Genomic DNA, 23,225 nt, shown 5'->3' with positions numbered 1-23,225 from the left:
AAAAAATCCAAAAATCCTTGGACTGCCCCTTTAATTTGAGTTAGGTTAGCTAACTTAGTTAAAAGACAGAGGTTCATCCACTATTTAACAGTGTGGAGTCTTTACTCTTTATCTTCAGCAGTATTGCACATTATTATTCATTCATTTTTATTCATATTTCTACGTAGAGGAGCCCGTGCAGCCTGCTCGTTGTTAATGTCCTGCTGAGATCCTGAAAAAACTACAACACCCCGAACAACCACTCGTGCATTCTACGTCACCAGTCAACAGCACGCACTGCACTTAGAATAAAAACACGCATTTATTTACACACGAATTCAGAGCGGAAGGATAAAAACACGTTTCTTCAAATTCTCGGCACCGAAAGAATCAGAAAGGTGGGTTTGGCCTTATTACAGCCTGGCACGTTGTAATATTCTCACACATACTGTAAAAACCCGGAGGTAAATATCAGGAGGAGCAGGAAAACAACTTTAACCTTGCCTCAGTGCGAGGCGCTAGCTAAGTTAGCTAACCTGTCTAACTGAGCTGCGGCCGTGCTCAGCCTGAAGAGGACAAACAGTGGACTGCCATTCATTAATTAACCCTCCTGTGACCCTCAAATTTACTGACATCTTTTATCCCTCAGCAGTTTAAACCTCCGGGAAATAACAAAGTTCTGGGGCAATGATGTTTCCCTCCCATGTGGTGTGAACTGTCAGTGGTTTGCAGTGGTTCTGCAGGTGTGGTTAGGTTCGGTTAGGGCCCTAAAGCAGAGGGAAGTTTTTTTTTAAATTATAATATTGCATGTTATACTGAGCTCAATAGCATCCTAAACAGCCAAAGCAAATGTCATTTATGTTCTTATAGAACACTGATGCGTACAAAATGTGTACATGACACTGAAAACAATTAAATTAAGAAAAGTCATTAGATATGAAGAAAAACATTTAGAGACGTTAAACACTGAATGGAAAAGATAATACATATAGTGAGATAACTTCACTTGACAAAATAGCTTAAACACATCCTGCATTTTCTTTCTATTTTATTTTTCTCCTGAGGTCCGCTTATGACATTTTACGTGTGTGTTATGTAAATGAGCTCTGTCCTGATTGACTGCTCTAGATTCAGTGCCTCATTGGAAAAGCCGTCCAGGCAGAGACACTCCTTATAGGTCATTGTAAATGGGCGGGGCTAAACTGCTATAGGCTGAACAAGCATATATATTGGTTTACATGACATCACAAAAACAATTAATTCCAAACAGGTTGTTTTAGCAGCTCAGTTTCCATATATGGACTGTATGGACTGAGGAGTGAACAGTACATTTTGGAGCGTTGACAATGTTTACATACCACATCTGGCTCTTTTATTAAAAAAATGTGATGGAAGTGTGTTTTTTCATTATATGGGAACTTATCTAGAAATAGCTTGAAAAGTTTTGTAATATTCATACAACAATCACATGAGAAATATTAAATTCATTGACATTCAATTCATTGATATCAGAAGATTTTACCTGTCACTATGTTTTTGCAGTGGGAAGTAGAGTGCCATTTGCAATTAAGTTAATGATGTGAGCAAGAGAAACCTGAAATAAATGGAAGGAGGGAAAATTTAATGAGGAACATAAACGTCCAAAGAAGGATTTAGTGTTTGTTTTGTATAACAAAGTTCTAGCAAGTCTGTACATGTGAATATATAGAGAATGCAGCCTTCCAAACATGAGGGTTGGTGCTTGGTTAAATTGATCAGCCCCGTGTTATGGCTGTGGAGGCTGTGGGGGCCTGGGGTGGGTTTCTCAGTTAGCCAGATAACTTAAGGTTACAGTACAAGAACATGTCTACTGAACAGTCTCCACTCTGGGCTCCTGCAGATGGAATTTGACTCCGGGTACAGTGACCGGCTCCAGATGTTTGCGCGCACCATGGCGCTCTGGTACAAGGAGTATGAACACTCACGGTCCAGACTGAGGAAGCGCACAGTGAGGGTGAGTGGAGTCCGGCTTCCCGTGGACCGCGCATGCGCACACTGGATCTTACATCTGCTGGACTGCGGACCAGCGACCCCTGCTGACAGAACACTTCACAATGCTGATCCGTCAGAGCTGAGTGAGTGCTGCAGTGAGAGAACTTGCAGAAACATTGTATGCTCTATCTCTCTTTCTCTATCCCTCTTTCTACGTTTTTTAATATTCAGGGCTTTTTTTATGATATCACAGCTGGTTATATGAGGGCTGTGCAGCACCACGATGGCAGCATAGTAACTGTGGTGCTGGGCACATCACTGCTATAGGCACATATACGCTTGTTTTTACTTATTTGTTCGCCTGTTTGAATGAAAGAGCATTTGTTTCTGACCAAGCTGCATAATCTGGGGTTATCTAAATGGCTCTAGAAACAAACCTTTTGAATTGAATATTTGTGTTAAGTGTGATAGCTCAATGTAAAGTTAAATTATTTATCATTTATTTGCTAAGAAGGGAGGTTACTGTGTTGACTTGCACCGGTTGCAATTCATTTTCCAAATGCGCTGTGTTCTGATAGCATGATGTGAGGTTATAGCCTATTGCTGACAGGACTACAGTCATCGTCAGACATATTTTATCATGCTATTGCAGTAAAAACAAAACTATATCAAGGTTACGCACACACAAACAAGAACACAGGTTAACAGCAACAATCAACACTCCTGACAAGCACAGTTTTACCCCAATAAACATGACATAAATTAAATCAGACAGCTAAGATGAGCATAACAAAGGTAAAACACTAGAAAAATGTACCATCAAGCATCCTAAACTAAAGCATACTGCCACAGTGGGCGTCAAATTTTGTTTCACCATAGCTTGCCTTTGAAATAGTTCAAACTGCCCACAACAACGCAGCAACTTTTCTTTAACTTTAGCTGACATTTGTAATTTCTCACGTGAAAACCCCAGGCACATCTTTTCTATATCTGCAGCTTCAAATTTAAAGTACGTTAACAGGAATGCTAGTGCTCGACTGAGTTAGTGCTCGACTGTGTTAGTGGCTGATGGTGGAATGATTGCTAAGCAGCGAAAGGAGGAAAAACTAAAGCGGGCAGGGAGGTGTCAGGATTCTGATCGTCCGTTAGGTTGAGTCAAAACACCTGTTTAGATTTTCTCATAGTTCCTGGTGGGGCCCCCCCTAGTAGCTCTGGCCCCTTGGCACATGCCCATTAACCCTACTGGATGATCCAGGCCCTGATCACAGGCCCCTTTGAATGTTTACATTTTAATGACTGGAAAATGCAGAAGGTTTGAAAATTATTAAGATCAGTGACCTCTTTTACATTTTCAAATGAAAGATGCAATTTTTTTTTGTGAAAACAAACTTTGTGCTCCTGGATTCCTGGAGGACTAGGCAAATGACCTAACAAGGAGGTAAATACAAACACACACACAGGCACATACAGACATTATGTAGCTGACCTTAGCTAATACAACACCCTTACAATGAAGATTGACTGTTTGCTCAGACTCAGACAGATGTATTGATTTTTTTTAAATTAAATCGTCTCTGTCTGTCCCTGTAGTGTGTTGTGACGGAGGGAGCGTGCTGCTACTGACGGACTCTTCCGGTTTGCTACTGGGCTTTGATATGTTGCCGTGGGGTTGGTCCAATTCGCTGGATGTTGGGGAAACAGCGGGCAGTGATAATGAGGGTGTGGGTGCCATCACACAGAGGATGCTGGGATTGCTCCGATTCTCAATGGAGGCGCCACTGAGCGGAAGGTTGCCACGACGACCACAGACTTTGACAGTTAGTGATAAGAAACTCCATAGGTGAGCACTACAGTACACTGGAAAAATGTGTATGTCTGCAAATGTGTGTGTCTTTTCCACATTCATATTCAGATATGTTTTGAATTTCACCTCACTAATTTTTGGCAATATCTTTATTCACGTGGAAATGACGTATGCATTTGAGTGAAGTAAATCTATTTAATCGCTTTTTTAAAATGACCTTATCTGCCTTATTAATGAAGTGATATGTAGTCATCCAAAGTCACAACATGTCAGAAACAGCTGTCATATGGTGCTAAATATGACTCTTATCCCTTTCTCCTCTTCTTTCTCTTTCTGCCCCCCTCCAAACCTACTTGTACCTTTAGGTTACTGAGAAAGAGAGAGAAGTCTTTGTCTCGTCTGAAGGTGACGCTGAGACCAGAGGCATTTGGTGGCTGGATGCCCACTGATGTAGACAGGGAAACGGGGGCGCCACGCATTAAAGCATTTAGCATGCGCTGGCCCCCCGCATACTACTGTCATGCTTGTAAGAAACAGTCTTTCCCCAGCCGGCTGAAACCATGGTAAGGTGAAAAGTTAGAGAGAAGAGGTAGATGACAGAGGTTTACTAAGGAAAAGAAGAAAAGAGGTAAAGAGGTCTCTTTTGTGGTGCAAAGTTTTAGCAAGTATGGATTTTTTTAGTTTTAAGAGAAACGACAGAACAAAAAGTTTGAGTAAGATGCAAATCATGTAATACACTGGGTTAATAGTGGTACGTGTAAAGGTTTTGAGCCAGGGGCAACATTCCAAACATTATGAAGGTTGTGTATGTGGCTTATGGAATGTACTGTGTGTGCATTGTTTTGCAAGAGAATGCATGTGAGTGTATATACACAGTGAAAGTGTCTTAATTATGCTTTGGATTGAACTTGGTCATGTTGAAACAAAATGTTGAGAAGGTTGGTACAGTTGCTCAATGCCAGGTGATATGAATGGAAAAGCAATTTATTTTTCCCTTTTAGCTGTGTATATAAGTGTATAAGGTAATACTTATGTACAACAATGAATATAACATTCTCTACATCTGCCATTAAATAAAACTTTTGCTCGATATACAAATGTAGTTCAACGCCCTGTAAACTGCGCATTTACATGAGGAGTTCCAGTCTTATCAAGTATAAATCTTCAGCTTTTATTTGTCATTATCAACAAAATTCACTATTTTCTGTATTTTCCTTTTTGCTGTGTTTCTGTTTTTGCTCTTTGGCCTTTCCTTTTGTATATGCTCTCTCTCTTGCTTTTTCTTTCCATCCTTCTGGCTCTCCTGTCTTCTAGTCCTGGCTGTAGGGCAGTGTTGTTCTGTCCAGATGAATGCCCTCCATCAGCTCACCATCAGTCTTCACCGGACCTCAACCGCTCTCACAGCTGTGAGAGATTGACCCTTTACATGAGCCACAGGGTCCAGCTAGCCAACCTGCCCTTCACTTATGCCAAAGGTAGGGGGCGCCACACACGTACACACACATATACACACACACACACTCACAGACAAAAAAAAAAAACATATGCATACTGTCCATCTAGTGTATTTTCACTGACTCACTGTAGCTAAATATTGCAGTGCCTACATTTAACTCAACCCTAACCTTAATCTAAGGTCCTTTTACATTTTCCTAATCAAATATGCATTTTTTATTTTAGAAAAGGAGAAAAAAGCTTATTATCCATGCTGGGATCGGCCAAATGTCAAAATAATGTCACTATTTTCATTTTCTCCCATCATCTTGGGCAAATTCAGTTCCCATAAAGAGCTGAATACACCCCTAACACACAAATACACACACATAAACACAAACACACATGCACAGACACAAACTAATGCGAATTTCAGGATGTTGTAATAAGAACACAAATGGTCTTTTAAAAACACAAAACACAAGGGTTTAGCCAAGGGGTGGTCAACTGGTGTAAAGCATGGTCACTTTACTGGCCTCCTCAGTAATGGAAAGACAGACATTAGCTGTCCTCAGTGGATCAGTCACAAGAGAAAAGTTGTCCTACCTACCTTGTGTGCATGATTGATGTATAGTGAAAATCTACCATTAGGACAGTTACTAATCAGTCACAAGAATCCAATGATGCTGCGCTTAATATTCAGTATATCTCTCTGTGATAGGCTGCCTAGCTGAGCATACAGTTGAGGTAATGCTGTTTAAAACTTTAATGTTAGACTTGTTCATTTTGCTTAATGAAGCTAACTGGCTTTATACATTAGGAAAACACGGTTAAAAGAGATAAATAAATTTCTATGTCAGTAAACCACAGTTTGATACACATCATGCTCTCAGCCAATTAGAGAAGGTATTATTTTGTATAATATTTTTTTCACAGAATGTAACAGAACATTATATGTAGGCTAAGCAAAAATGACTTTGTCATGTTAACTAATGAAATGTAAGCTCAGTACAAGCAGTGTTTAATGATGTAGGCAAGCTTTCCCTCTGAGGCAAATCCAGTGCTAGATATAACATTGTGCTAATACTACAGTAGGTTGTGTTTCAGCCAGCCAAAGATTTTTCATTCTTAAAGTTACTTTATACTTTCCTGTCTGGCTAACTTCCTTAGCATTAAACATATAAGTATCATGTATTAAGGACAGCCTATTTGAGTACACTGTATGGCTTTATTACATGGAATATTTTATTTAAAGGTAATTCAGTGCATCATATTTTATGTTATTTTAATAACATATGCCTAATATATGTGCAGAAGAACATTATTAAACACAGTTTTATTTAATTTCTTTCTTAGCATTTTGCCACTCCAATAAAATATATGGGGCTAACCTGACCACCTCATTTTAAAAGTTCCGGCTACGCCCCTGCTTTAAAGTAATAGTGGTAGATTATTGATAATTGCATGTGTAGCTATAGAGTAAATCATGGTGATGGTATGATAGCTGTGTTTTGAAAGACATGAGTTATGATGAGATGATATGAGGAAACTGATTTGTGCCTTCTTCAACTGTTTTTAAGAAACAACGACCGAAGACTTTGATTTAGAGCATTTCTTGTTTAAGAATAAGTTAAACAGTGGCTACTGGTTGCTTTGGAGCCTACTTGTGCGGTCCCCCCGTTTTGAGCTCCATTCAGGAATGGAACAGGCCAAAGATATCTGGCTATCAGGTGGGCATATTCTAAAACCAAGTACAGCTGTTATGACTGAAGAATGATATGCTGTGCTGTTTGTTTATGTGTGTGTTCATTTAACTTTGTGTTTTTCAAGGTCACTCGGAACCGTATGGCCATCTGAAAGAGGAAGCCAACATCTTGCTTGGTCAAACACCCCTCAATTCCCCTTCCCCCAGCTCACCTTTAGGTAGGAAAATGGCACACAATTAATATTTCGGTAACATTCTGCTTATGTAGATGTATGCAGACTTAAAGCAAAGTATTTAATGCCAAGTATTTTTTACAATTAATTTGTTTTTAATGAAAACTAAAAGTAAACATACTGTAATATCCCTCTCTTTTAGTGTCCTGGAGTCAGTATTTTAGTTGGAGGGCCTTGAATCTGGCATCACCTGTGGCTCCTCTGCTCAGCTCCACATTATCTATATACTACATCATCACCTCTTTGGTGCCACAAGACTGTAAGTGAAAATATGTGTGTACGTGTATATTTAAGCCTGTCACCACAGCACTGAAAACCCCTTCAATAAAACACTGATAATCTCTTAAAGAAAGTGTCAAAACAATCAAACAAACAGTTGTAAGGTGCACTAATAACCTGCTAAACCACAGTTTTGTTTTTGTAAAAAACAGGGATTTATGCAAGGCTGTCTAAAGCTCGTAAATAGAGTTGTCATGTGCTGGGTTGTGTAGTAGTTTGATGGCTTACTGGGAATCCCCTCTATGGTAATAACACTAGTATTTTTGGCTGCCTCTGTTTGGTTTCCTCTGAAACATGATTGGACTGTCTCCGTTGATGTACCTTTAGAAGGCTGCACTAAATAATGTTTGTTCATTTGAACTTGAGCTGTCTGTCATCAGCTGGAAGCTAATAATTTTGACAGCTAGGAAGTAAGATAGCTAATCAGCCAATTTGGCCACATTAGGCTTGTATATTAATAGCTATATATAGTGATCAAAAAAGACAATTCTGTTGTTAATTGTGATTATTTATATGGCAAGTAATTGTCAGTTGAAATTTCATGGTGCACCAGCCAAATGTTTCGGTTTGTTGGTGGTTGTCGGGTTGGTCATCTCTGGTGTGAACATTTGAACAGTTCTGAATCTCTGAAGTGGCCTCATACTCTTTAGATCCAGAGCTGAACATTCTGAAGAAGCAGTCTTTGAAGATCCACATCATCGAATCCTACAGAGAGTTTCACACGCTCATGATTTTTTGGGTGAGCCAGACAAACATCTTCCTCTTTCTCTTTATGGTCAACTACCTCTGCATATCATTTGTATTCTTACTTTGTCGATGTCAGTTTTTGGCCTGTTTACTGAAGAGAAGTGAAACTATTGAAGAGAAGTGAGAAGAACCCCAAACAGAAGCAGTGCTTTGGCTGAATCAGTTGCTTTTTATCTTCTTCGATAGGAGCTGTCTGTGCTTCTTCCACACATGACTTTTGAACTTGCATTCGTTGGAGAACAGCTGCCACAAGAGAGTGATGAACAGCAACTCTATTTACAAAAAAAGGTCCATAACCACACTGAAACAGTCACTCAGACATATGGCCCACGCATACATACTTCTGTTCTCATAGCTTCTTTTTTTATCCACTTAAGTCATTGTGTCATTATTGGAGAAAAGACAGCCTATTATTTTCTTTCTCTGTGTATATATATATAGTGTGGTTTATAGTACAGTACTGTACAAAAGTCAGAGACTACCCTTTCATTTATTTCATTTCTTGTCAAAACTCTCATGATATGGGTGCGTGTTAGCACCAGTAGTATGGGTAACTTGCACATCTGTGAAGGCACCATTAATGTTGAGGGGTACATATACATTTTAGAGCAACATGTGCTGCCATCTAGACAACATCTTTTTCAGGTACATCCCTGCTTATTTCAGAAAGACAGTACCAAGCCACAATAACTGTCCCAATGTTTTTGTAACATGTTGCAGGCATCCAATTTAAAATAAGCAAATATAAGAATAATATACAAAAAATGGTGAAGTTAATTAATTGAAACATTAAATAAGTTGTCCTGTACTGTTTTCAATTGAATAAGTCAAAAAGGATTTGCAATTCATTGCTATCCATATTTATTTACATTTTACCTACTGTCCCAACTTTTTTGGAATTGGGTTTGTAAGATAATTCACAAAGGAAAATAAGTGAACAGTTAATTTTTTTGTTTAAGTTTACAAAACTCAAGAGCTCAAGACATTATTAAAAATATAAAAATGGGACCTCTAACAAAGCAAGACCTAGTAGACCACTAAAACTCTCACTATCAGATAAACAGTACTTAACGCTTTCATCTTTGAGAGAGAGGAGAAAATCAAGCTCCACTCTTACTTCACATCTGAAAAAATCCTCATGTTTCTATTTAACCTTCCACTGTGAGAAGACAACTCAACACTATGAGTCTGAAAGAATATGTAACTGCCAAAAAGTTATTACTGAGAAGAGGAAATAAAAACAAAGAAAAGTTGCACCAGAACACTGAAACTGGACATATGTGGAGTAAGGTTTAATGAAAAAGTTTGAATTCGTTATTTGAATTACTTTGATCATAAGACAGAAAATGCAACCAACTTCTCAGACTGAACTTTGGAGGTGTGGAAAAATATCCCTGCAGATTTCTTTGGTAAACTGACTGCAAGTCTCCTGAAAAAAATGTAAGATGTAATAAAGGCAAAGCGTGGAAACACTAAATACTGAAAATCTAATATTATATGTAATAGTACAAGTACTTTTCTGTTAAAAATGTTTTCTGCAGTTTTTCTGATGCCGAAAAAAGAGTAACTTGTTCTTTACGGCCATTTTGACTGGAGATATATATGCCTGTTCAACCATTAGTGAATATGGAACATTTGACTAGACACACCTGAAATTCTTTCTCTATTTCTCCCCACAGAGTGATGGTGTATCTCTGGTGAGTCCTGCTCTAGGTTCAGAGGAGAAAGCTGAAAAGAAGAGTATCCGAGTCAAAGCGTACAAAAGAGCCTACCACATGCTCCAGGGCCCCAAACCAGACCTTGTGATTGGTGTGTGAAAAACACAAAACTGTTTGTGTATGTTCTATGAGAAAAAGGCCTCGAAATTTTGAATGGTGTGTTTGAACAGACACAGCATTCTGTGTTTTCAATAGCGGGAAGGAAGCACAAGAGCCCCTCCTATGATCTCCATTGTTTATTTATGAATCATTTCTTTATGATCTCTTTGAATGGGCCCAGACTTCCAACACAACGCTAAACAATACAACACAGCTAATCCCTTTGCAGAGGGACCATTCACAATGTGTTTGTGTGTGTGTGTCAGGATTCAGACCAGCGATTCCTCTCCATGACTCATGGCTCAGCACTCTCCCCCGACTTCAGGTAGCACACAAACACCCTTTATCTTCAGCATCTGCTGAGTGTTCTGTTACTTATTGATTATTTACTAAGGCCTCTGACTAACAGAGTGTTCTTATGTACTCCAGTCCATGAGAGTTCCAGCCTATTTCTGTGAGCTAAGTGAGTTGAGCTGTGAGTCCAGCAAGCAAGTGATGAGTTCTGCCACAGGGGGTGCTCTCTCACACCCTACTATTAACCCCTTCCGCTGTCCTCTACGACTCTGTGGAGGAGACAACTTGCTACCATGGTGAGAGGAACAATCCATTCTATTAGTGTGTTCGGATAGCCCCCTGAAAAGTCTGAAAACAGTCACGTCAGCAAACCGTAACTACGCATTTTCTGCATTCAGCAAATAGTAAATTTAACATGTGAACTTTATGTATATTTGCTTGAATGTACCAGCACACTACCCACTAGTGTGATTTACCATGTTTACATTATAACTGGCTGCTGTGTAAATTCAGGTAATATGGAACTTGTATTATCAGCTTTATCAGCCATTTCGCTGCAACTTCCTCAGAAATTCACAAGTTCACGGGTTTATGAGAACTGTGGCAACACATTGTTAAACGTTCAAGTTCCTCAGTTCACATTGATGCAGCTTAGAAAGAAGACTTTTTTTTTCCTTCAATAGCTTCCATAGGCCTAACTGTCCCAACCTGTCCTTACTGCTTTTTTGTTTATTTTCTTTTTCTTCAGGTACTCCAATGCTTTCATTTTTCATCTCCTCTATAAGCCTCTTGTGCCTTGCCCGCAGCACCCCTCCATTACCAATGGACAAGCAGGTGGTCAAACTAATCCACAGGAACCAGCCAGTCAGAGAGCAGTCACTGCAAAGCACAGCTTTCCCCCTGAACTGCGCAAGATGACCAGGAAAGAGAAGAAGCAGGCAGCCCGTAACATGCCACACAAGCGAAAATAAGCATGCATACACAAAGACCCACACAAACAACCCCAGCAGCTGTCATGCACTTACAAATATGCTTATATAACAAAAACGCAATAGAATTAAAGTACTGTTTTATGTGGCAGTATAATGTGTTGTGCTAGTGCTAGTGGTGAGTGAATATACATAACTCCTACCCCCACTCTGTAATCCCTACAGCACATTTAGGCCATATGGGTTGCACCTACAGTATACCATATGCGAAAATGACATCATGCTATATAAGCCCTAAAGTTGTTTACCAGTTGCGTTTGTGTTATGAAAGTATGAAAGACTAGTTATAGTCACAGCTGTGATAACTGCCATCCAGCAGAGGTGAAGTCTAGATTATCACATAAACTAAGCAACCACAGCCTGGAAATTTTAGAAAGGAATGGAACACAGTCTGTAAATTATCCTATAATTCTCATAGCAACTTTGTATTCACTTTAGAAAAGGTCAGAAGGGGACACGCTGTGGACACTGTAAAAGATGCTGACAATATAAACTGTTTGCATCAACTGCAATACAGATTCCCAAATCAGCTGACATGGACCTTACATCTTAACCTATGACCATTCAAGAAAAGCACAGCACAATTTATTATAAAGCATGCTCCAGACTCCTTCACATGTTTGTTGGCCAGTCCTCAGAACAGCTGGCCAATGGAGGACCTGCAGGCTTGCCCTCAAGGCAAGGCTATTTCACGACCCACTGCCCCTCGCAGGGGCCACCTGGCACGCGGACAAGGGGCGGCAGAGGGCTGGGGAAGGAAGGGGGTCGCCTGGATGGGGTCATTTTATTTCCCACTTCTTTTCCGACAAGCTCCGCCTACGTGCGCTAGGATTGGCTGCTCGCAAGCAGCCCGCTGATAGCAGGGCATCTTGTGAGGATGAACCACTAGCCAATCCTAGCTCACCAAAGCGAGGCGCTAGCAGCCAATCCTAGCCAAGATGAGCGGAGCCGTGCTGAAAACAGGTGGGAAATAAAATTAGCTCTCCTCTGCGCGTGTTTTCATTGGTCCCCTGTGTGGTGGCGCACGATTGCGTCTCACAGTAGATTTATTATTAATTATATTAACAAGGAGCAAGAGCAGACCCGCTCATCACACAGTGTGCACAGTTTAACACAGTAAAACCGGGCACCATGGACGTGCTTTCGGACCTAATGTTATCTGAATGAGTGAAATGAATAAGAGAGCGCAGTCTGGCAGGGGAGAGCGCTTCATGCGACTGCAACCAGGCGAATAAATCCTGTCTATTTCTGTCCAGGGCTTTCACGAACGTCACTGGAAAGTTGCCAGGAGGAGAGAGAGCGAGTGAGGCTGAGAGAGAGAGAGAGAGAGAGAGAGAATGGTAGTGAGCTATTACTCGCATGTTGGGTGGCTATAGACAGCCACAGTTTGTGAGCTGCCCGGCAGGACGGTAGGTTTACCCCTAGAGGGGGGAGGGGGGCGCACACAGGCTCCACCACAGCGCATGGGGCACTGCGACCTACCGGCAAACGAACAGTCAAGGACAGGACGTGTATGTGTAAGCACCTAAAGAGAGACAGAGAGAGAGTGATAGAGAGAGCTCCAGGCCTCATTCTGTGGGCTGGGTATGAAGACAGAGAAGATCTCGTTCAGGATCGGACTGTACTGGAATAGATGAGAAGGACTGTGGCTCGGACTGCCATCAGCGCAAGTGCAGGTTTTCGGGCGCTGCGATACAGACTGTGATCTCTCTCGCAGCGTTTCTAACCCGCGCTGTCTTCGTGCGCCATCGCCGGAACCGCAGTTGCACGAATGTTTTGTACGATGCGAGCCGGCGCGTGAGGAGAAGCCGGCGCGCGCCGCGTTGCCCCCTGACCCAGTTTTTCCCTGAATGAGGTTCAGCAGCGGAGAGATGCCGCTGAGACCAGGCTCGCGGTGAAGCGATGTGGAGCTTCAGCACGGTACACAGGCCAGCTCACCGGCTCCGTTTCAGCGCGTTAAAGAAGCTACCGGCTCCGTTTCAGCACGTTACACAGGCCACCGGATAGATTTCAGCACGTTAAAGAAGCTGCCGGCTCGGGTGTTTTGAACGCGCCGTGCAAAGGAGCTCGTGTAACGCATACGAAACACGAGCCTCGTGTCAGGGCAGAGTGAACTCGACACTGATAAGGACTCATCTGCACTGGAGAGATAAAATATAACCCCTTGTTATAACCTCGTTGCGACGTTGCTGCTAAAGGTGAACAACAACGAAGAGGATAAACAGAGACTGTGCGGACGCTGGCCTTTGGATCCCTAAAGAAAAATGAGCGTTTGGGCTTTTTAAGCTCCAGCCCAGCGGTTTCTGTGCATGCTGTGGGGGATTTATACCTTTAATTAAGGCTCAGGAATTTTTGGCCAACTGTATCCTAATCTGCACATACAAAGTCTGCTTTAGGTGGATTATAATTTTGCTGCACATGCATTTGAGTAGGACTTTGCAGTAAGATCAAGACTACTGACTGATGTTTGAATGATTAATACTTATCCTGCTGAGCAAATGCAACCTTACTGTGGAACAGCTTAATTCCATGATGTGATATCAGTGCAAATTATTGTAAAGGAACATGATGAAGGTGACGCCAGAGGACGAGAACGGTAAACCCCTGTGAGTTGCTGCAGTGAGCCAGTCCTGAGTACGAGATATCATGATGTGGTCGCTACCTCTCCTCCGTCACACTGATGTCCCACCAAGAGTGACAGAAAACTTCATTCTGTCGGGTTACCGCTTCCCCGACTACAGCCTCCTTCAGTGCCTGGTCTCGGCGTTCCGCCCCACCAATGAGACCGGAAACTTCTGGACTCATTTCCTCCCCATTTTTCTCTTCGCCTTTCACTTTCTGGAGATATTCAAGTGGGAAGGGGCACCAAACCCTGGAGACCCCTTCTTTTACCCTGCATGGACCTACTTCATCGGGGTCTTCTATCTGTTACTGGCCAGCAGCATGGCACATCTTCTGAACTCTATGTCATTGATTATTCGGGAGATTTGCTTCTTTGTGGATTATGGAACCATTAGTGCATATACTGTTGGTTCCTCACTGGCTTACTATTACTACATTCATCCACAGGCAGGGATACCAAAGATTGGGGTTGGGGCACAGAATGCATCTGGGACACAGTCAGAGAGGGGTGAGGAACCTTCATCACCTCCTCCTTCCTGCACTACCTCTTCCTTCTACAGCTCTCTCCTAATTTTCCGCCCATTCTTCGAGAGTTTGTACATCCCCTGCTCCTGTATGATAGCTATCGTCTGTGTCATAACTTGTTGCAACACCAGGCAGCGCTGGAGGAAGTACCGCTACATTGTGCGTACTCTCGTCTTCCTCCTCCCATTCTTCATCTCATCCACGCCGGTCTTCTACCGCCTTCTCAGCCCTTCCCCATACCCTCCGAACTCTCCACCGCCCTCTCCTTACCCGTCCTCCACAATGGCTGCCTTCTTCTACCGCCACTGTTTCTGGCTGGTGGTGTCTGCAGTCTTCAACATCAGCAAGATCCCCGAGCGCCTGTCTCCGGGGAAGTTTGACATTTGGGGCCACAGCCACCAGTGGTTCCATTGCTGTACCTTCTTGTCCATCCTTGACGAGCTCCATATGATCAAGGTGGAGATACGGGCCCTGTTGCTCCACCCTTCTCTGGTTCTAGCACCCACAACGCCTACTCAGCTCCCTGGTCCCACTCTCTGCTCCACCTATGGTGTGATGATGCTGCTGCAAGGGTGTATAGCCTCTATCATTGTCTGGTTTGGGTGGTGCGCCTACCATATTTATGCTCCCGAGCAAAAACGTTTGAAGGTGCATTAAGAAGAGCCATAGAACTGAATTCTAGCTGGCAGTGGCTGTTATTTAACCACACGGGGCATGAATCCTTTCTCCATTTTACCATTTCACAGTCTAGGATGGCCACTGTTGAGGCTACAGGGCATCATTTGACACAATTGCATATAACTGTTACTGTCCATGTACTATCAAATATCAATATGAGTAAGGTTTATTACGAGGCATGTTGTTGCTTCCATTGTAGGTTTATTCAGAGGCGTTCATTTGACTGATTGTCTTCAAGTCTTGGCTTGGCCATTTTTGTCCCTGGGGGAAGTACAGTGGTGCTTACAGGGCGTTTCGAGAATGAGTTGCTAATTCCATCCCAAGTGGGCTCCACTAGCGCTGGACAGCATTAAACGCTTTCAGAGTTTCCTGGGGAGACATGATATCATGCTAATGCTTTTAGTTGGTATCTCTCTCTCAGTCTCTCTCTGGCAGTGTGTCTTTATCACTGATACATACACACAACCATGCACACAAACTCACTTCCTCTTTGTTGCTTGTGAGCCCTTCAAACAGGAAGTGAAGGAGCCGACAAGCTCAAATTGCTTCAACCACAGTCTTTTAGAAAAGAGGCAATGAGGGGGGAGTGGTTGATGCAGCATATACTCGAACAATATCATGTTCTTCGGCCCATATTTTCAAATGATGTTCTATCAGCTTGCTCTCATTACAAAAAGAAATCTGAGAGCTGGACAATATATGGAAATCTGTGCTATGCTACTGAGCTGTTGTTATCAGTTATAGACTTGAATCTACAAGATACCATCGAGACAGAAACGTCTTTACATATTCAGTACTGTAACCTATGCATGGCTCTTGATTGTACATTAGGTGTATAGATTATAACATAAGAAGACGAGGTTTGATGGGAGGATTACGCCTTGAATGTTGGGTGAAGAAGAAGCCATAACATTGCTTACTAGACATATCAACATGATCTCAGCAGTGTTTTCCACTGCTTAGCGGAATTTGCACTCAACCAACCAGATGCTTTCAGGAAGTGGTGCATTAAAGGGCATATCAGTGAATAATTTAAGAGAGTTTTGCCTGTTGTTGCATTAATTTTTAATCTGTCATTAATGTTGCTTGTTCATTCCTTTGTAGATGACAGTCTCGTCTAGTTTTTTACATTTTGCCCTTCTCACCATCACTTACCTGTAACAGCTGGTTCTGAATACTACTTGAACCTTTCTGTAATGGTAGAAAATAGTGTAAGAAATGCCACTGTGACGACTAAGTGCTTTTGTTGTTGGGGTTTCAGTGCTAGACTTGTTAAGGCTTGCGTTCAGCAAGAATTCTAGGTTAAGAGTGCACATCTAGGATCAGATTCCTCCAGCGCCTATCTGAGTCAGGACATGTGACTGAAAGAGTAAAGCAGCACTCTTAACCTGGTATTCTTCCTGAATGCAGGCCTTGGTTGAAATAGTCTTTCCAGTGGGTGCGCAGCTACTGGATAGCACGTTACTGAGCATTCTGTCATAAAGCTATCACATTTTATCAATAACAGTCTATCTTATGACTTTTCTTTTGAAAGTCATGGCACACAGCACTTTTTTGTAACATCATGAAGTTATTTTTATGTGTTCACATGTTGTCATGTTATGTCTTGTCAATGCATCTCTGATAGCTTTATGACAGCTTGCGTAGTGTGAAGTCTTACCAGTAGCTGTTACTGTGGGTACATTTGCACAGTTTAAAAGCCTAGTCATTTTGAAAATAGACTCTGAGTTTAGCTATGTCTGTAGATTTCAATTTTGAACGTGCCTGCTAGGTTTGTGTCATTAACTTATGACTGTGTATAGATTTGAATCAGTGGTGAGTCAGGCATCCTTATTGTACACTAGAGTATTTGTATCTCTGCTGTCTGTTACTCATCCTCATAAGAAAGAGCATTAGAATAGTTGCTATAGGTGTATGGAGTCAATGCTAAAACACAGAATGCCATCATGCTTGTTTTATAGATTTTTATAGGGTGACATACATCCTCTCTTTCCAGGACATGTCCTCTTTTTGGGACCTAAAAGGGTGTCCAGCTTGATTTTCTACATTGTCTAAAATGTCCAGGATTTGGATTTTGCTTTTATGCTGACGTGCATTCTACAGTCTGCCCGCAATGTCCTCTTTTTTGAAAACCAAAATATGGTCACCCTAGATTTTCATAGATTATATCTACACTGCCGGACAAAAAAAAATTGCTTACATACACTGATGTTTATTGAAAGGAGGAAATCAACCAACAAAATGACTGGATATTTCGAAGAACAATGCTTGACACCATATTGCTTGTCAAGTGATTTAAGTAGTTTGAGGTGGAGGGAGTTCAAGTGTGATATGCATAGGATGACTAGATTTAGTAGAAAGAAATTCCATTAAATTATTTTAAAAAAACTCTATGAACGTATGACAAATTAGTATTGTTATTTATCAGTAGTTGTGCTTCATGTGCTTCAGCCCTTACAGCGGAGCAGTTAAAAAAAGGAAATAGGTCTGTAAAAAACAAAAGGTTGCTTCACCACTGGTTTTAAAATTCATTGTAGGTTAGCTGGGCGAACCAACTGGCTGGTTTCCTAGACTTGAGTTAAGCCTAGACTATATTGCATAGCCAATGATGAATCACCACTGGAAATTTCTTTTAGTCTAAGTTCAGGTTTTATCTGGGTCTGCAAAACTGGCCGTAGATGGTATGGCTGAAGAAACAGCTCAAAAATGAACAATGTGATATGGTCATGAAAGTTAGAAAGGACCTACAACATACAGATAAACATGTATAGTTCTTCTAGTTTCTATACATTTCCATTCATATATGTGCATCATCGATAATCACAAAAAACAACCTTTGAGCAATTCTTTTTGACTGCCAGTGTAAGGTACAGTTCAGTCTTATCTGTTACAGTTGAAATTCCATGCCCATAAAGTCCAGATCCTGCTACACTTGATGGGATCATAGGGCCTCATTCACCAACCGTCCTTAAGAACCGTTCTTAATTTCTTCTTAAAACCCACTTACGCAGGTTTCATTCATCAAAGTTTTCTTATTTGGGATTTCTTCTTAAGTGAGAACAGAATCTACGCACACAAAGGTGCGAACAAATCTGCAGTTTAAGAGCACGTCATGAAGCTGACGTAGACTTTTTCTTAGGGCCTTTCTCAAGAAAAAGATGCTGGTGAATGAGGCCCATAGTTTTTGGTTTTGTTACAGAGAATAACGTTATGCAAGCCATGTATGAAATACTAAATTGTCACTTGATATGTGTGTCTGTAATGTGCGTGCGCTATGAGGCAGTGATGGCTCTTTGAACACAAATTTTATCCTGCATCTTACTTCCTTTTTACATCATCGAGTAGGTTTGTGGTAGCACCAACCTTGTGACAAAGCTTCACCAATCCACACAAAGCAGCTACTGATTCTGCAAGAGGATGCTTCTGCTTCAAAAGACTGATTTTCTTTTGCATAGCTTACGCATTTAATATGGTTGGGTAAAACATGATTTAGGGTCAAATGCCTTGTGCAGAGAACATCAATGTCTTTGTCTTTGTACTGCTATCATTGTTACAAGAGAGGGACCTCACTTTTAAAATATGTGAAGAAATGCATATGCAAACATATACATCTGTTTGATTGTACTTGTATGAATTCTGTACTACTAGTAGTAGGAAAAATGAACATAAACAATACTCAAAATACTCAGCAAGGGACACAGTCGAGGAATTAATTCCCTGTAAAACACCAGCTGTCTTCTTAAAGAACATTTAGGGCACTTACTTAGACTTTTGGTGCTTGGTTGGAGCAAAAATTTGTGGACCATTTGTGTCCACAAATTTTCTCATAGGTCAGTATTATCATAGTGTGTAAAACTGATATAGGTTCACTGGACACTGTTGGTCCAAAATGGTCATTTATCACTAAATGGTCACTCATCAAGGTCTCTGGTGTAAAGTTCAAAGACAGAAGCAGTTTTATAACTACTAGACTGGAAGAGTTCTAGCTCTCAGGGTTAAATGAATACAGGATTGTTGTCAGAAGTCACTTTACATGCTATGCTTTATGACTGATTTAGATTCAGTCTTATTTATGATTTACATATGTAGATCATTAGAGTTTTCTCTTAATGACTGAGATATAGGCTACCTTTAGATTCAGAATTAAAATAATTGTATTGGTAGTTTCTTTTTCACTGTATCAAGAGATTATAACTAGGAATTAATAAATTTAGCACTTGCTGGATCAAAAATGGTGTGTTTTCCTTCTAATGAATACATTTGTGTTTATGTGTAATAATGTATGGATAGGCAAAGTGCGGTACAATCCAATAACTATTTCCTGATAATGTAATAACACCAACAACATTGTTATTAGAGATGACACAATAACACTTTTTCTTTTCACATTCCGATATTGAAACCTTGAGCATTGGCTGATACCGATACTGATCCACAATCATGAAATTTTATTTGGTGATTAGTTACCATATAAATAATTGCAGTTGGCAATTTGATTGTCTTTTTTGTTCACTGCATGCAATTATTAAGGTACAAGCCTAGAGTGGTGAGATTAGCTGATTAGCAGTCTTTCTTGCTGGCTATTGAAAATTAGTAGCTCTGATGACACAGTTTGACTGATGACACAGAGCTCAGGAAAACAAACATTACTGAGTGCTGCCCTCTAAAGGTGTCAAGCACGAGCCAGTAGTTAGGACTTTTGTTGTTTTTCATAAGACCTGTGACATGTCGCCATGAAATTTCTGCTATCTTTTATTTACGTGTATTTGCTTCAACCCAATGATGAAAACTGACCGTCTTTGTTGCGACGTAAACGTGATTCTGAACGCAGTAATACTTTACTGAAGGGTGGTGTTTTTCATGCTGCATGACATCTGCATAAGCCTTTCATGACAGCTGACATAAACTTACATAACCATTTATAAAGGCTTATTCCTACAAGCATCAGCTATCATAACACTTTCTGAGGTAAAAGGATATCAGAACTGACCAAAGAGCCTTTATGACAACTACCACTTCTTCGAATAAGCCTTTATAAATCTTATGTATGTCAGTGTCATATGTCGGTGTTTTGTAGCGGTTTCCTTGCGGTAGAGTGTTCCTGTGAAACTTAGAGGGGAATTCCACTAATTTATCAAAATCTCTGATTTATTTAGTGCTTTGAGATGTAAACACAGTCATGCAGAGTGGTTTGATGTAAAATGGTTCATTGTAGAGAAACAGATTTCTTTACTGTGGTGGTGATAGGAATAATACACAAATACAGCCATTTTATTTAGCATCCAAAACCACCAGTGAACCTACACATGCCTTCTGAGTTTTTATATGTAATGATGATAATAGTAAAATAGTGGAAAATCTTCTTTGGAGACTATTTTGCCTCACAATGCCCCGCAGGTACCCCTCCGCTATGAATAGATTAAAATAGAGAGATTAAAATACATTTTAAGGCAAAACTTTAGTACAAAACTGGCATCAGACATCAGACAGCATATATCTAACCACTTCCTGTGAAACCTTTCTGTGAGGGAGCTTTTAGAGGCATTAAACTCTTCAGACGTCTGGTTTCTAACACCACTACTGTGAACAACTTTGACTCGGCAATAGAGCGTTTCACATCAAGCCACTCTTAATGACAACCATTTAATTATGTAGAATTTTTGAAAAATCTGTGGAATTTCCCTTTAACAGACATAGAAAATGATTGTGATCAGCTTACATAATTGCGATCAGGCAATTATGTAATAATTGTGACAGGCCTACTGATCCGACACTACGAAGCTTCAAAATCAGCTATTTTTAAATGAAGCACTTCACTTCAGATGAGCATCCAAAAGTAGGCTATCATGCTGAAGCTACTCAAACACTCTGCCACCCCAAAGCTAACATCACCACATCACAGAGTGTGAGCGTGTGCTACTCAGACTAGATTTGTTACAGGATTGGATTGGATTCATTCTTCTCTTCCGTCTGATATCCCATCCAGCATTTTCTGCTGATATAGGCCTACAGATACCCGATATCAGAGAGGTGATGTCTGTAATTATTATGGCGATTTTAGTTCTTACGTCTTTTGTTTTAATGTACAGAATGTGGCAGAAGTGCAGAACTCACTTGAGGGCATTGTGGATAATTAAAATGTTTACAGATATTCTCAGAGCAGAGATAAGATGGCTGTTGTCTGTCCTCAGCTCTTCATTGTGCAGGTGCCCATTTGTGTAGATTTGCATTTGTGTGTGTGTGTGTGTGTGTGTGTAGGTGATTCAGTTGTGCTGAGTTACAGGAGCAGCTGACAGACTCAATGTTTTGTCAGAACAACCTCCCACTCACTCACTGTCTGTCTCTCTCTCTCTCTCTCTCTCTCTCTCTCTATCTTGCTCTCTCTCTCTCACACACACACACACACACATACACATACTCTTTCACACCTGACCCTTCTTTCACTTTCACTCTGTCTTATACACACACTCTCTCTCTCTCTCTCTCTCTCTCTCTCTCTCATTCATACACACATACTGTTTCACAGTTAACCCACTTTCAGTGTCTCATACACAAAAACACACTCCACATTCATACACTGTAAAAAGTCATACAGCTTTGAAACCTAAAAAAGTGAGTAAACCAGGTTAACTTGAAATTCTGACCTTAGTGGATTATTAATATTAACAGAGGAATAATTATGTTTTATATTTGTCAACTTATTAAGTCCAATTAACTCAAAATTTCAAGTTAACCCGGTTTACTTACTTTTTTATATTTTAAAGCTGCATAATTTTTTACAGTTTAGATTCTCTCTCTTTCTCTCTCTCTCTCTCTCTCTCTCTCTCTCTGTCTCACCCCCTGCCCCCATCTCACAGTAACATAACACTAAGGGATGCTATAGTAGAGCGGAATGAGTGTGGAATGGTAAAAATAGACAGCAGTGTGGGAAAGGAGAGAGAGAGAGACTGAATGAATGAGTCTTAGTGATGATGAGAGATAGTCATTTTCCATTACTTATTGTTTTGACTTCATTCCAACACTGGACTTCGTTGCATGCGGCACCATCCATCTCATCCACTAGATGGAGACATTGAACTAGGCCTCAGTTCCTAATGACTGATTATAATCTGGGCCATAGCTACTCAAAAGCCCTGAACCAAATGGAGCCTTTAGCCCTGCGGACTGCAAGTGAGCCATTTAGGACTGGGCTCGACCCCTTGTGGGGTGTAAAGGAATTGTAGGAGGGCGCAGGTGAGGGGTGAAATGGGAAAACAGCAAAAAATTACATTAAAAAGACTTTATATTGAGACTATTTTTAATTTTGTGATCTGTGAAACTGACTTATTTCTCATTAAGTATAGTAATGTTAGTTCATTTCATTCAGTTAATAAATTGTCAAATTTCATTTCAAGTTAGTGGGAGTTAGTGGCAGCAGGTCAGTTAGCTGCCTTTCCAAAATGGAACGTTTAATTTCCAAAAGAACCTGTTTTTATACACTCTTAAAAAAGATGGTGCTTCAATGGTTCTTTAGTAAAGAAAATGGTTTTATATAGAGCCATGAACACTCAAAGAACCCATGATAAGGGTTCTTTGCATTATGAAAGGGGTCTTCAGACTGATGGAAAATGTGCGATGTAGAGGGGTCTATAGAGGACCTTTTTGAGAAGGCTTCTATATAGCATCCAAAATGGTGCGTTACAAGCTTGACATCATCACTATAGAAGAACCTTTTTGGGGTGCTATATAGAACCCTTTTCAAAAAGGTTCTATGTAAAACCATCTATAGCATGTTTTTCATCAATCTGAAGAATTCTTGCACGATGCAAAGAATGAACTCTGATGAACTCTTTAATCATGCAAAAGGTTCTTTGAGTGTTCATGGTTCTATATAGAACCATTTTCTTTACTAAAGAGTTTAAGAGTGTAAGTATATAGTGCAGTAGTTTGTTAGTGAGTGTGTTTTTGTTGAAGGGTGCTCAAGTTCTTAAAAACTGGGACGGAGGCCTCACCGGGGAAAAAGATTGAATAGGTATGTTTTAGGCCGACTCTGATAAACTCATTTAGTAACATGAACAACAGATTTTTTTTACATTTTTACAACACTCTTAGCAAAAAGAGTTCTATATAGTACCAAAAAGTGTTCTTTGGTTTGCAACAATAGTGGAA

At 40.6% G+C, this 23,225-nt stretch overlaps 2 protein-coding genes across 2 annotated transcripts; both read left to right on the top strand.

The window, feature by feature from the left end:
* The first annotated feature begins 267 nt into the window (after positions 1-267).
* Positions 268-11,783, top strand: LOC118825587 (zinc finger MYND domain-containing protein 15-like). Its single transcript, XM_036596258.1, has 13 exons — positions 268-377; positions 1,859-2,093; positions 3,541-3,790; positions 4,120-5,229; positions 6,769-6,918; positions 7,019-7,111; positions 7,269-7,385; positions 8,056-8,144; positions 8,339-8,440; positions 9,832-9,961; positions 10,236-10,294; positions 10,399-10,559; positions 11,012-11,783. The coding sequence occupies exons 4-13, from the start codon at positions 5,016-5,018 to the stop codon at positions 11,232-11,234; spliced, it is 1,338 nt and encodes a 445-aa protein (XP_036452151.1). The 5' UTR covers positions 268-377; positions 1,859-2,093; positions 3,541-3,790; positions 4,120-5,015; the 3' UTR covers positions 11,235-11,783.
* A 195-nt stretch (positions 11,784-11,978) lies between these two features.
* On the top strand, positions 11,979-19,308 carry paqr9 (progestin and adipoQ receptor family member 9). The gene has a single exon (XM_036596259.1). The coding sequence runs from the start codon at positions 13,899-13,901 to the stop codon at positions 15,054-15,056; it is 1,158 nt and encodes a 385-aa protein (XP_036452152.1). The 5' UTR covers positions 11,979-13,898; the 3' UTR covers positions 15,057-19,308.
* Positions 19,309-23,225: the final 3,917 nt, after the last annotated feature.

The sequence above is a fragment of the Colossoma macropomum genome, unplaced genomic scaffold (genome assembly GCF_904425465.1).
Source record: "Colossoma macropomum unplaced genomic scaffold, Colossoma_macropomum, whole genome shotgun sequence".
Classification (NCBI taxonomy): Eukaryota; Metazoa; Chordata; class Actinopteri; order Characiformes; family Serrasalmidae; genus Colossoma; species Colossoma macropomum.
Note: the sequence above shows the minus strand (reverse complement) of the source record. Positions and strands in the feature narration are given on the sequence as shown.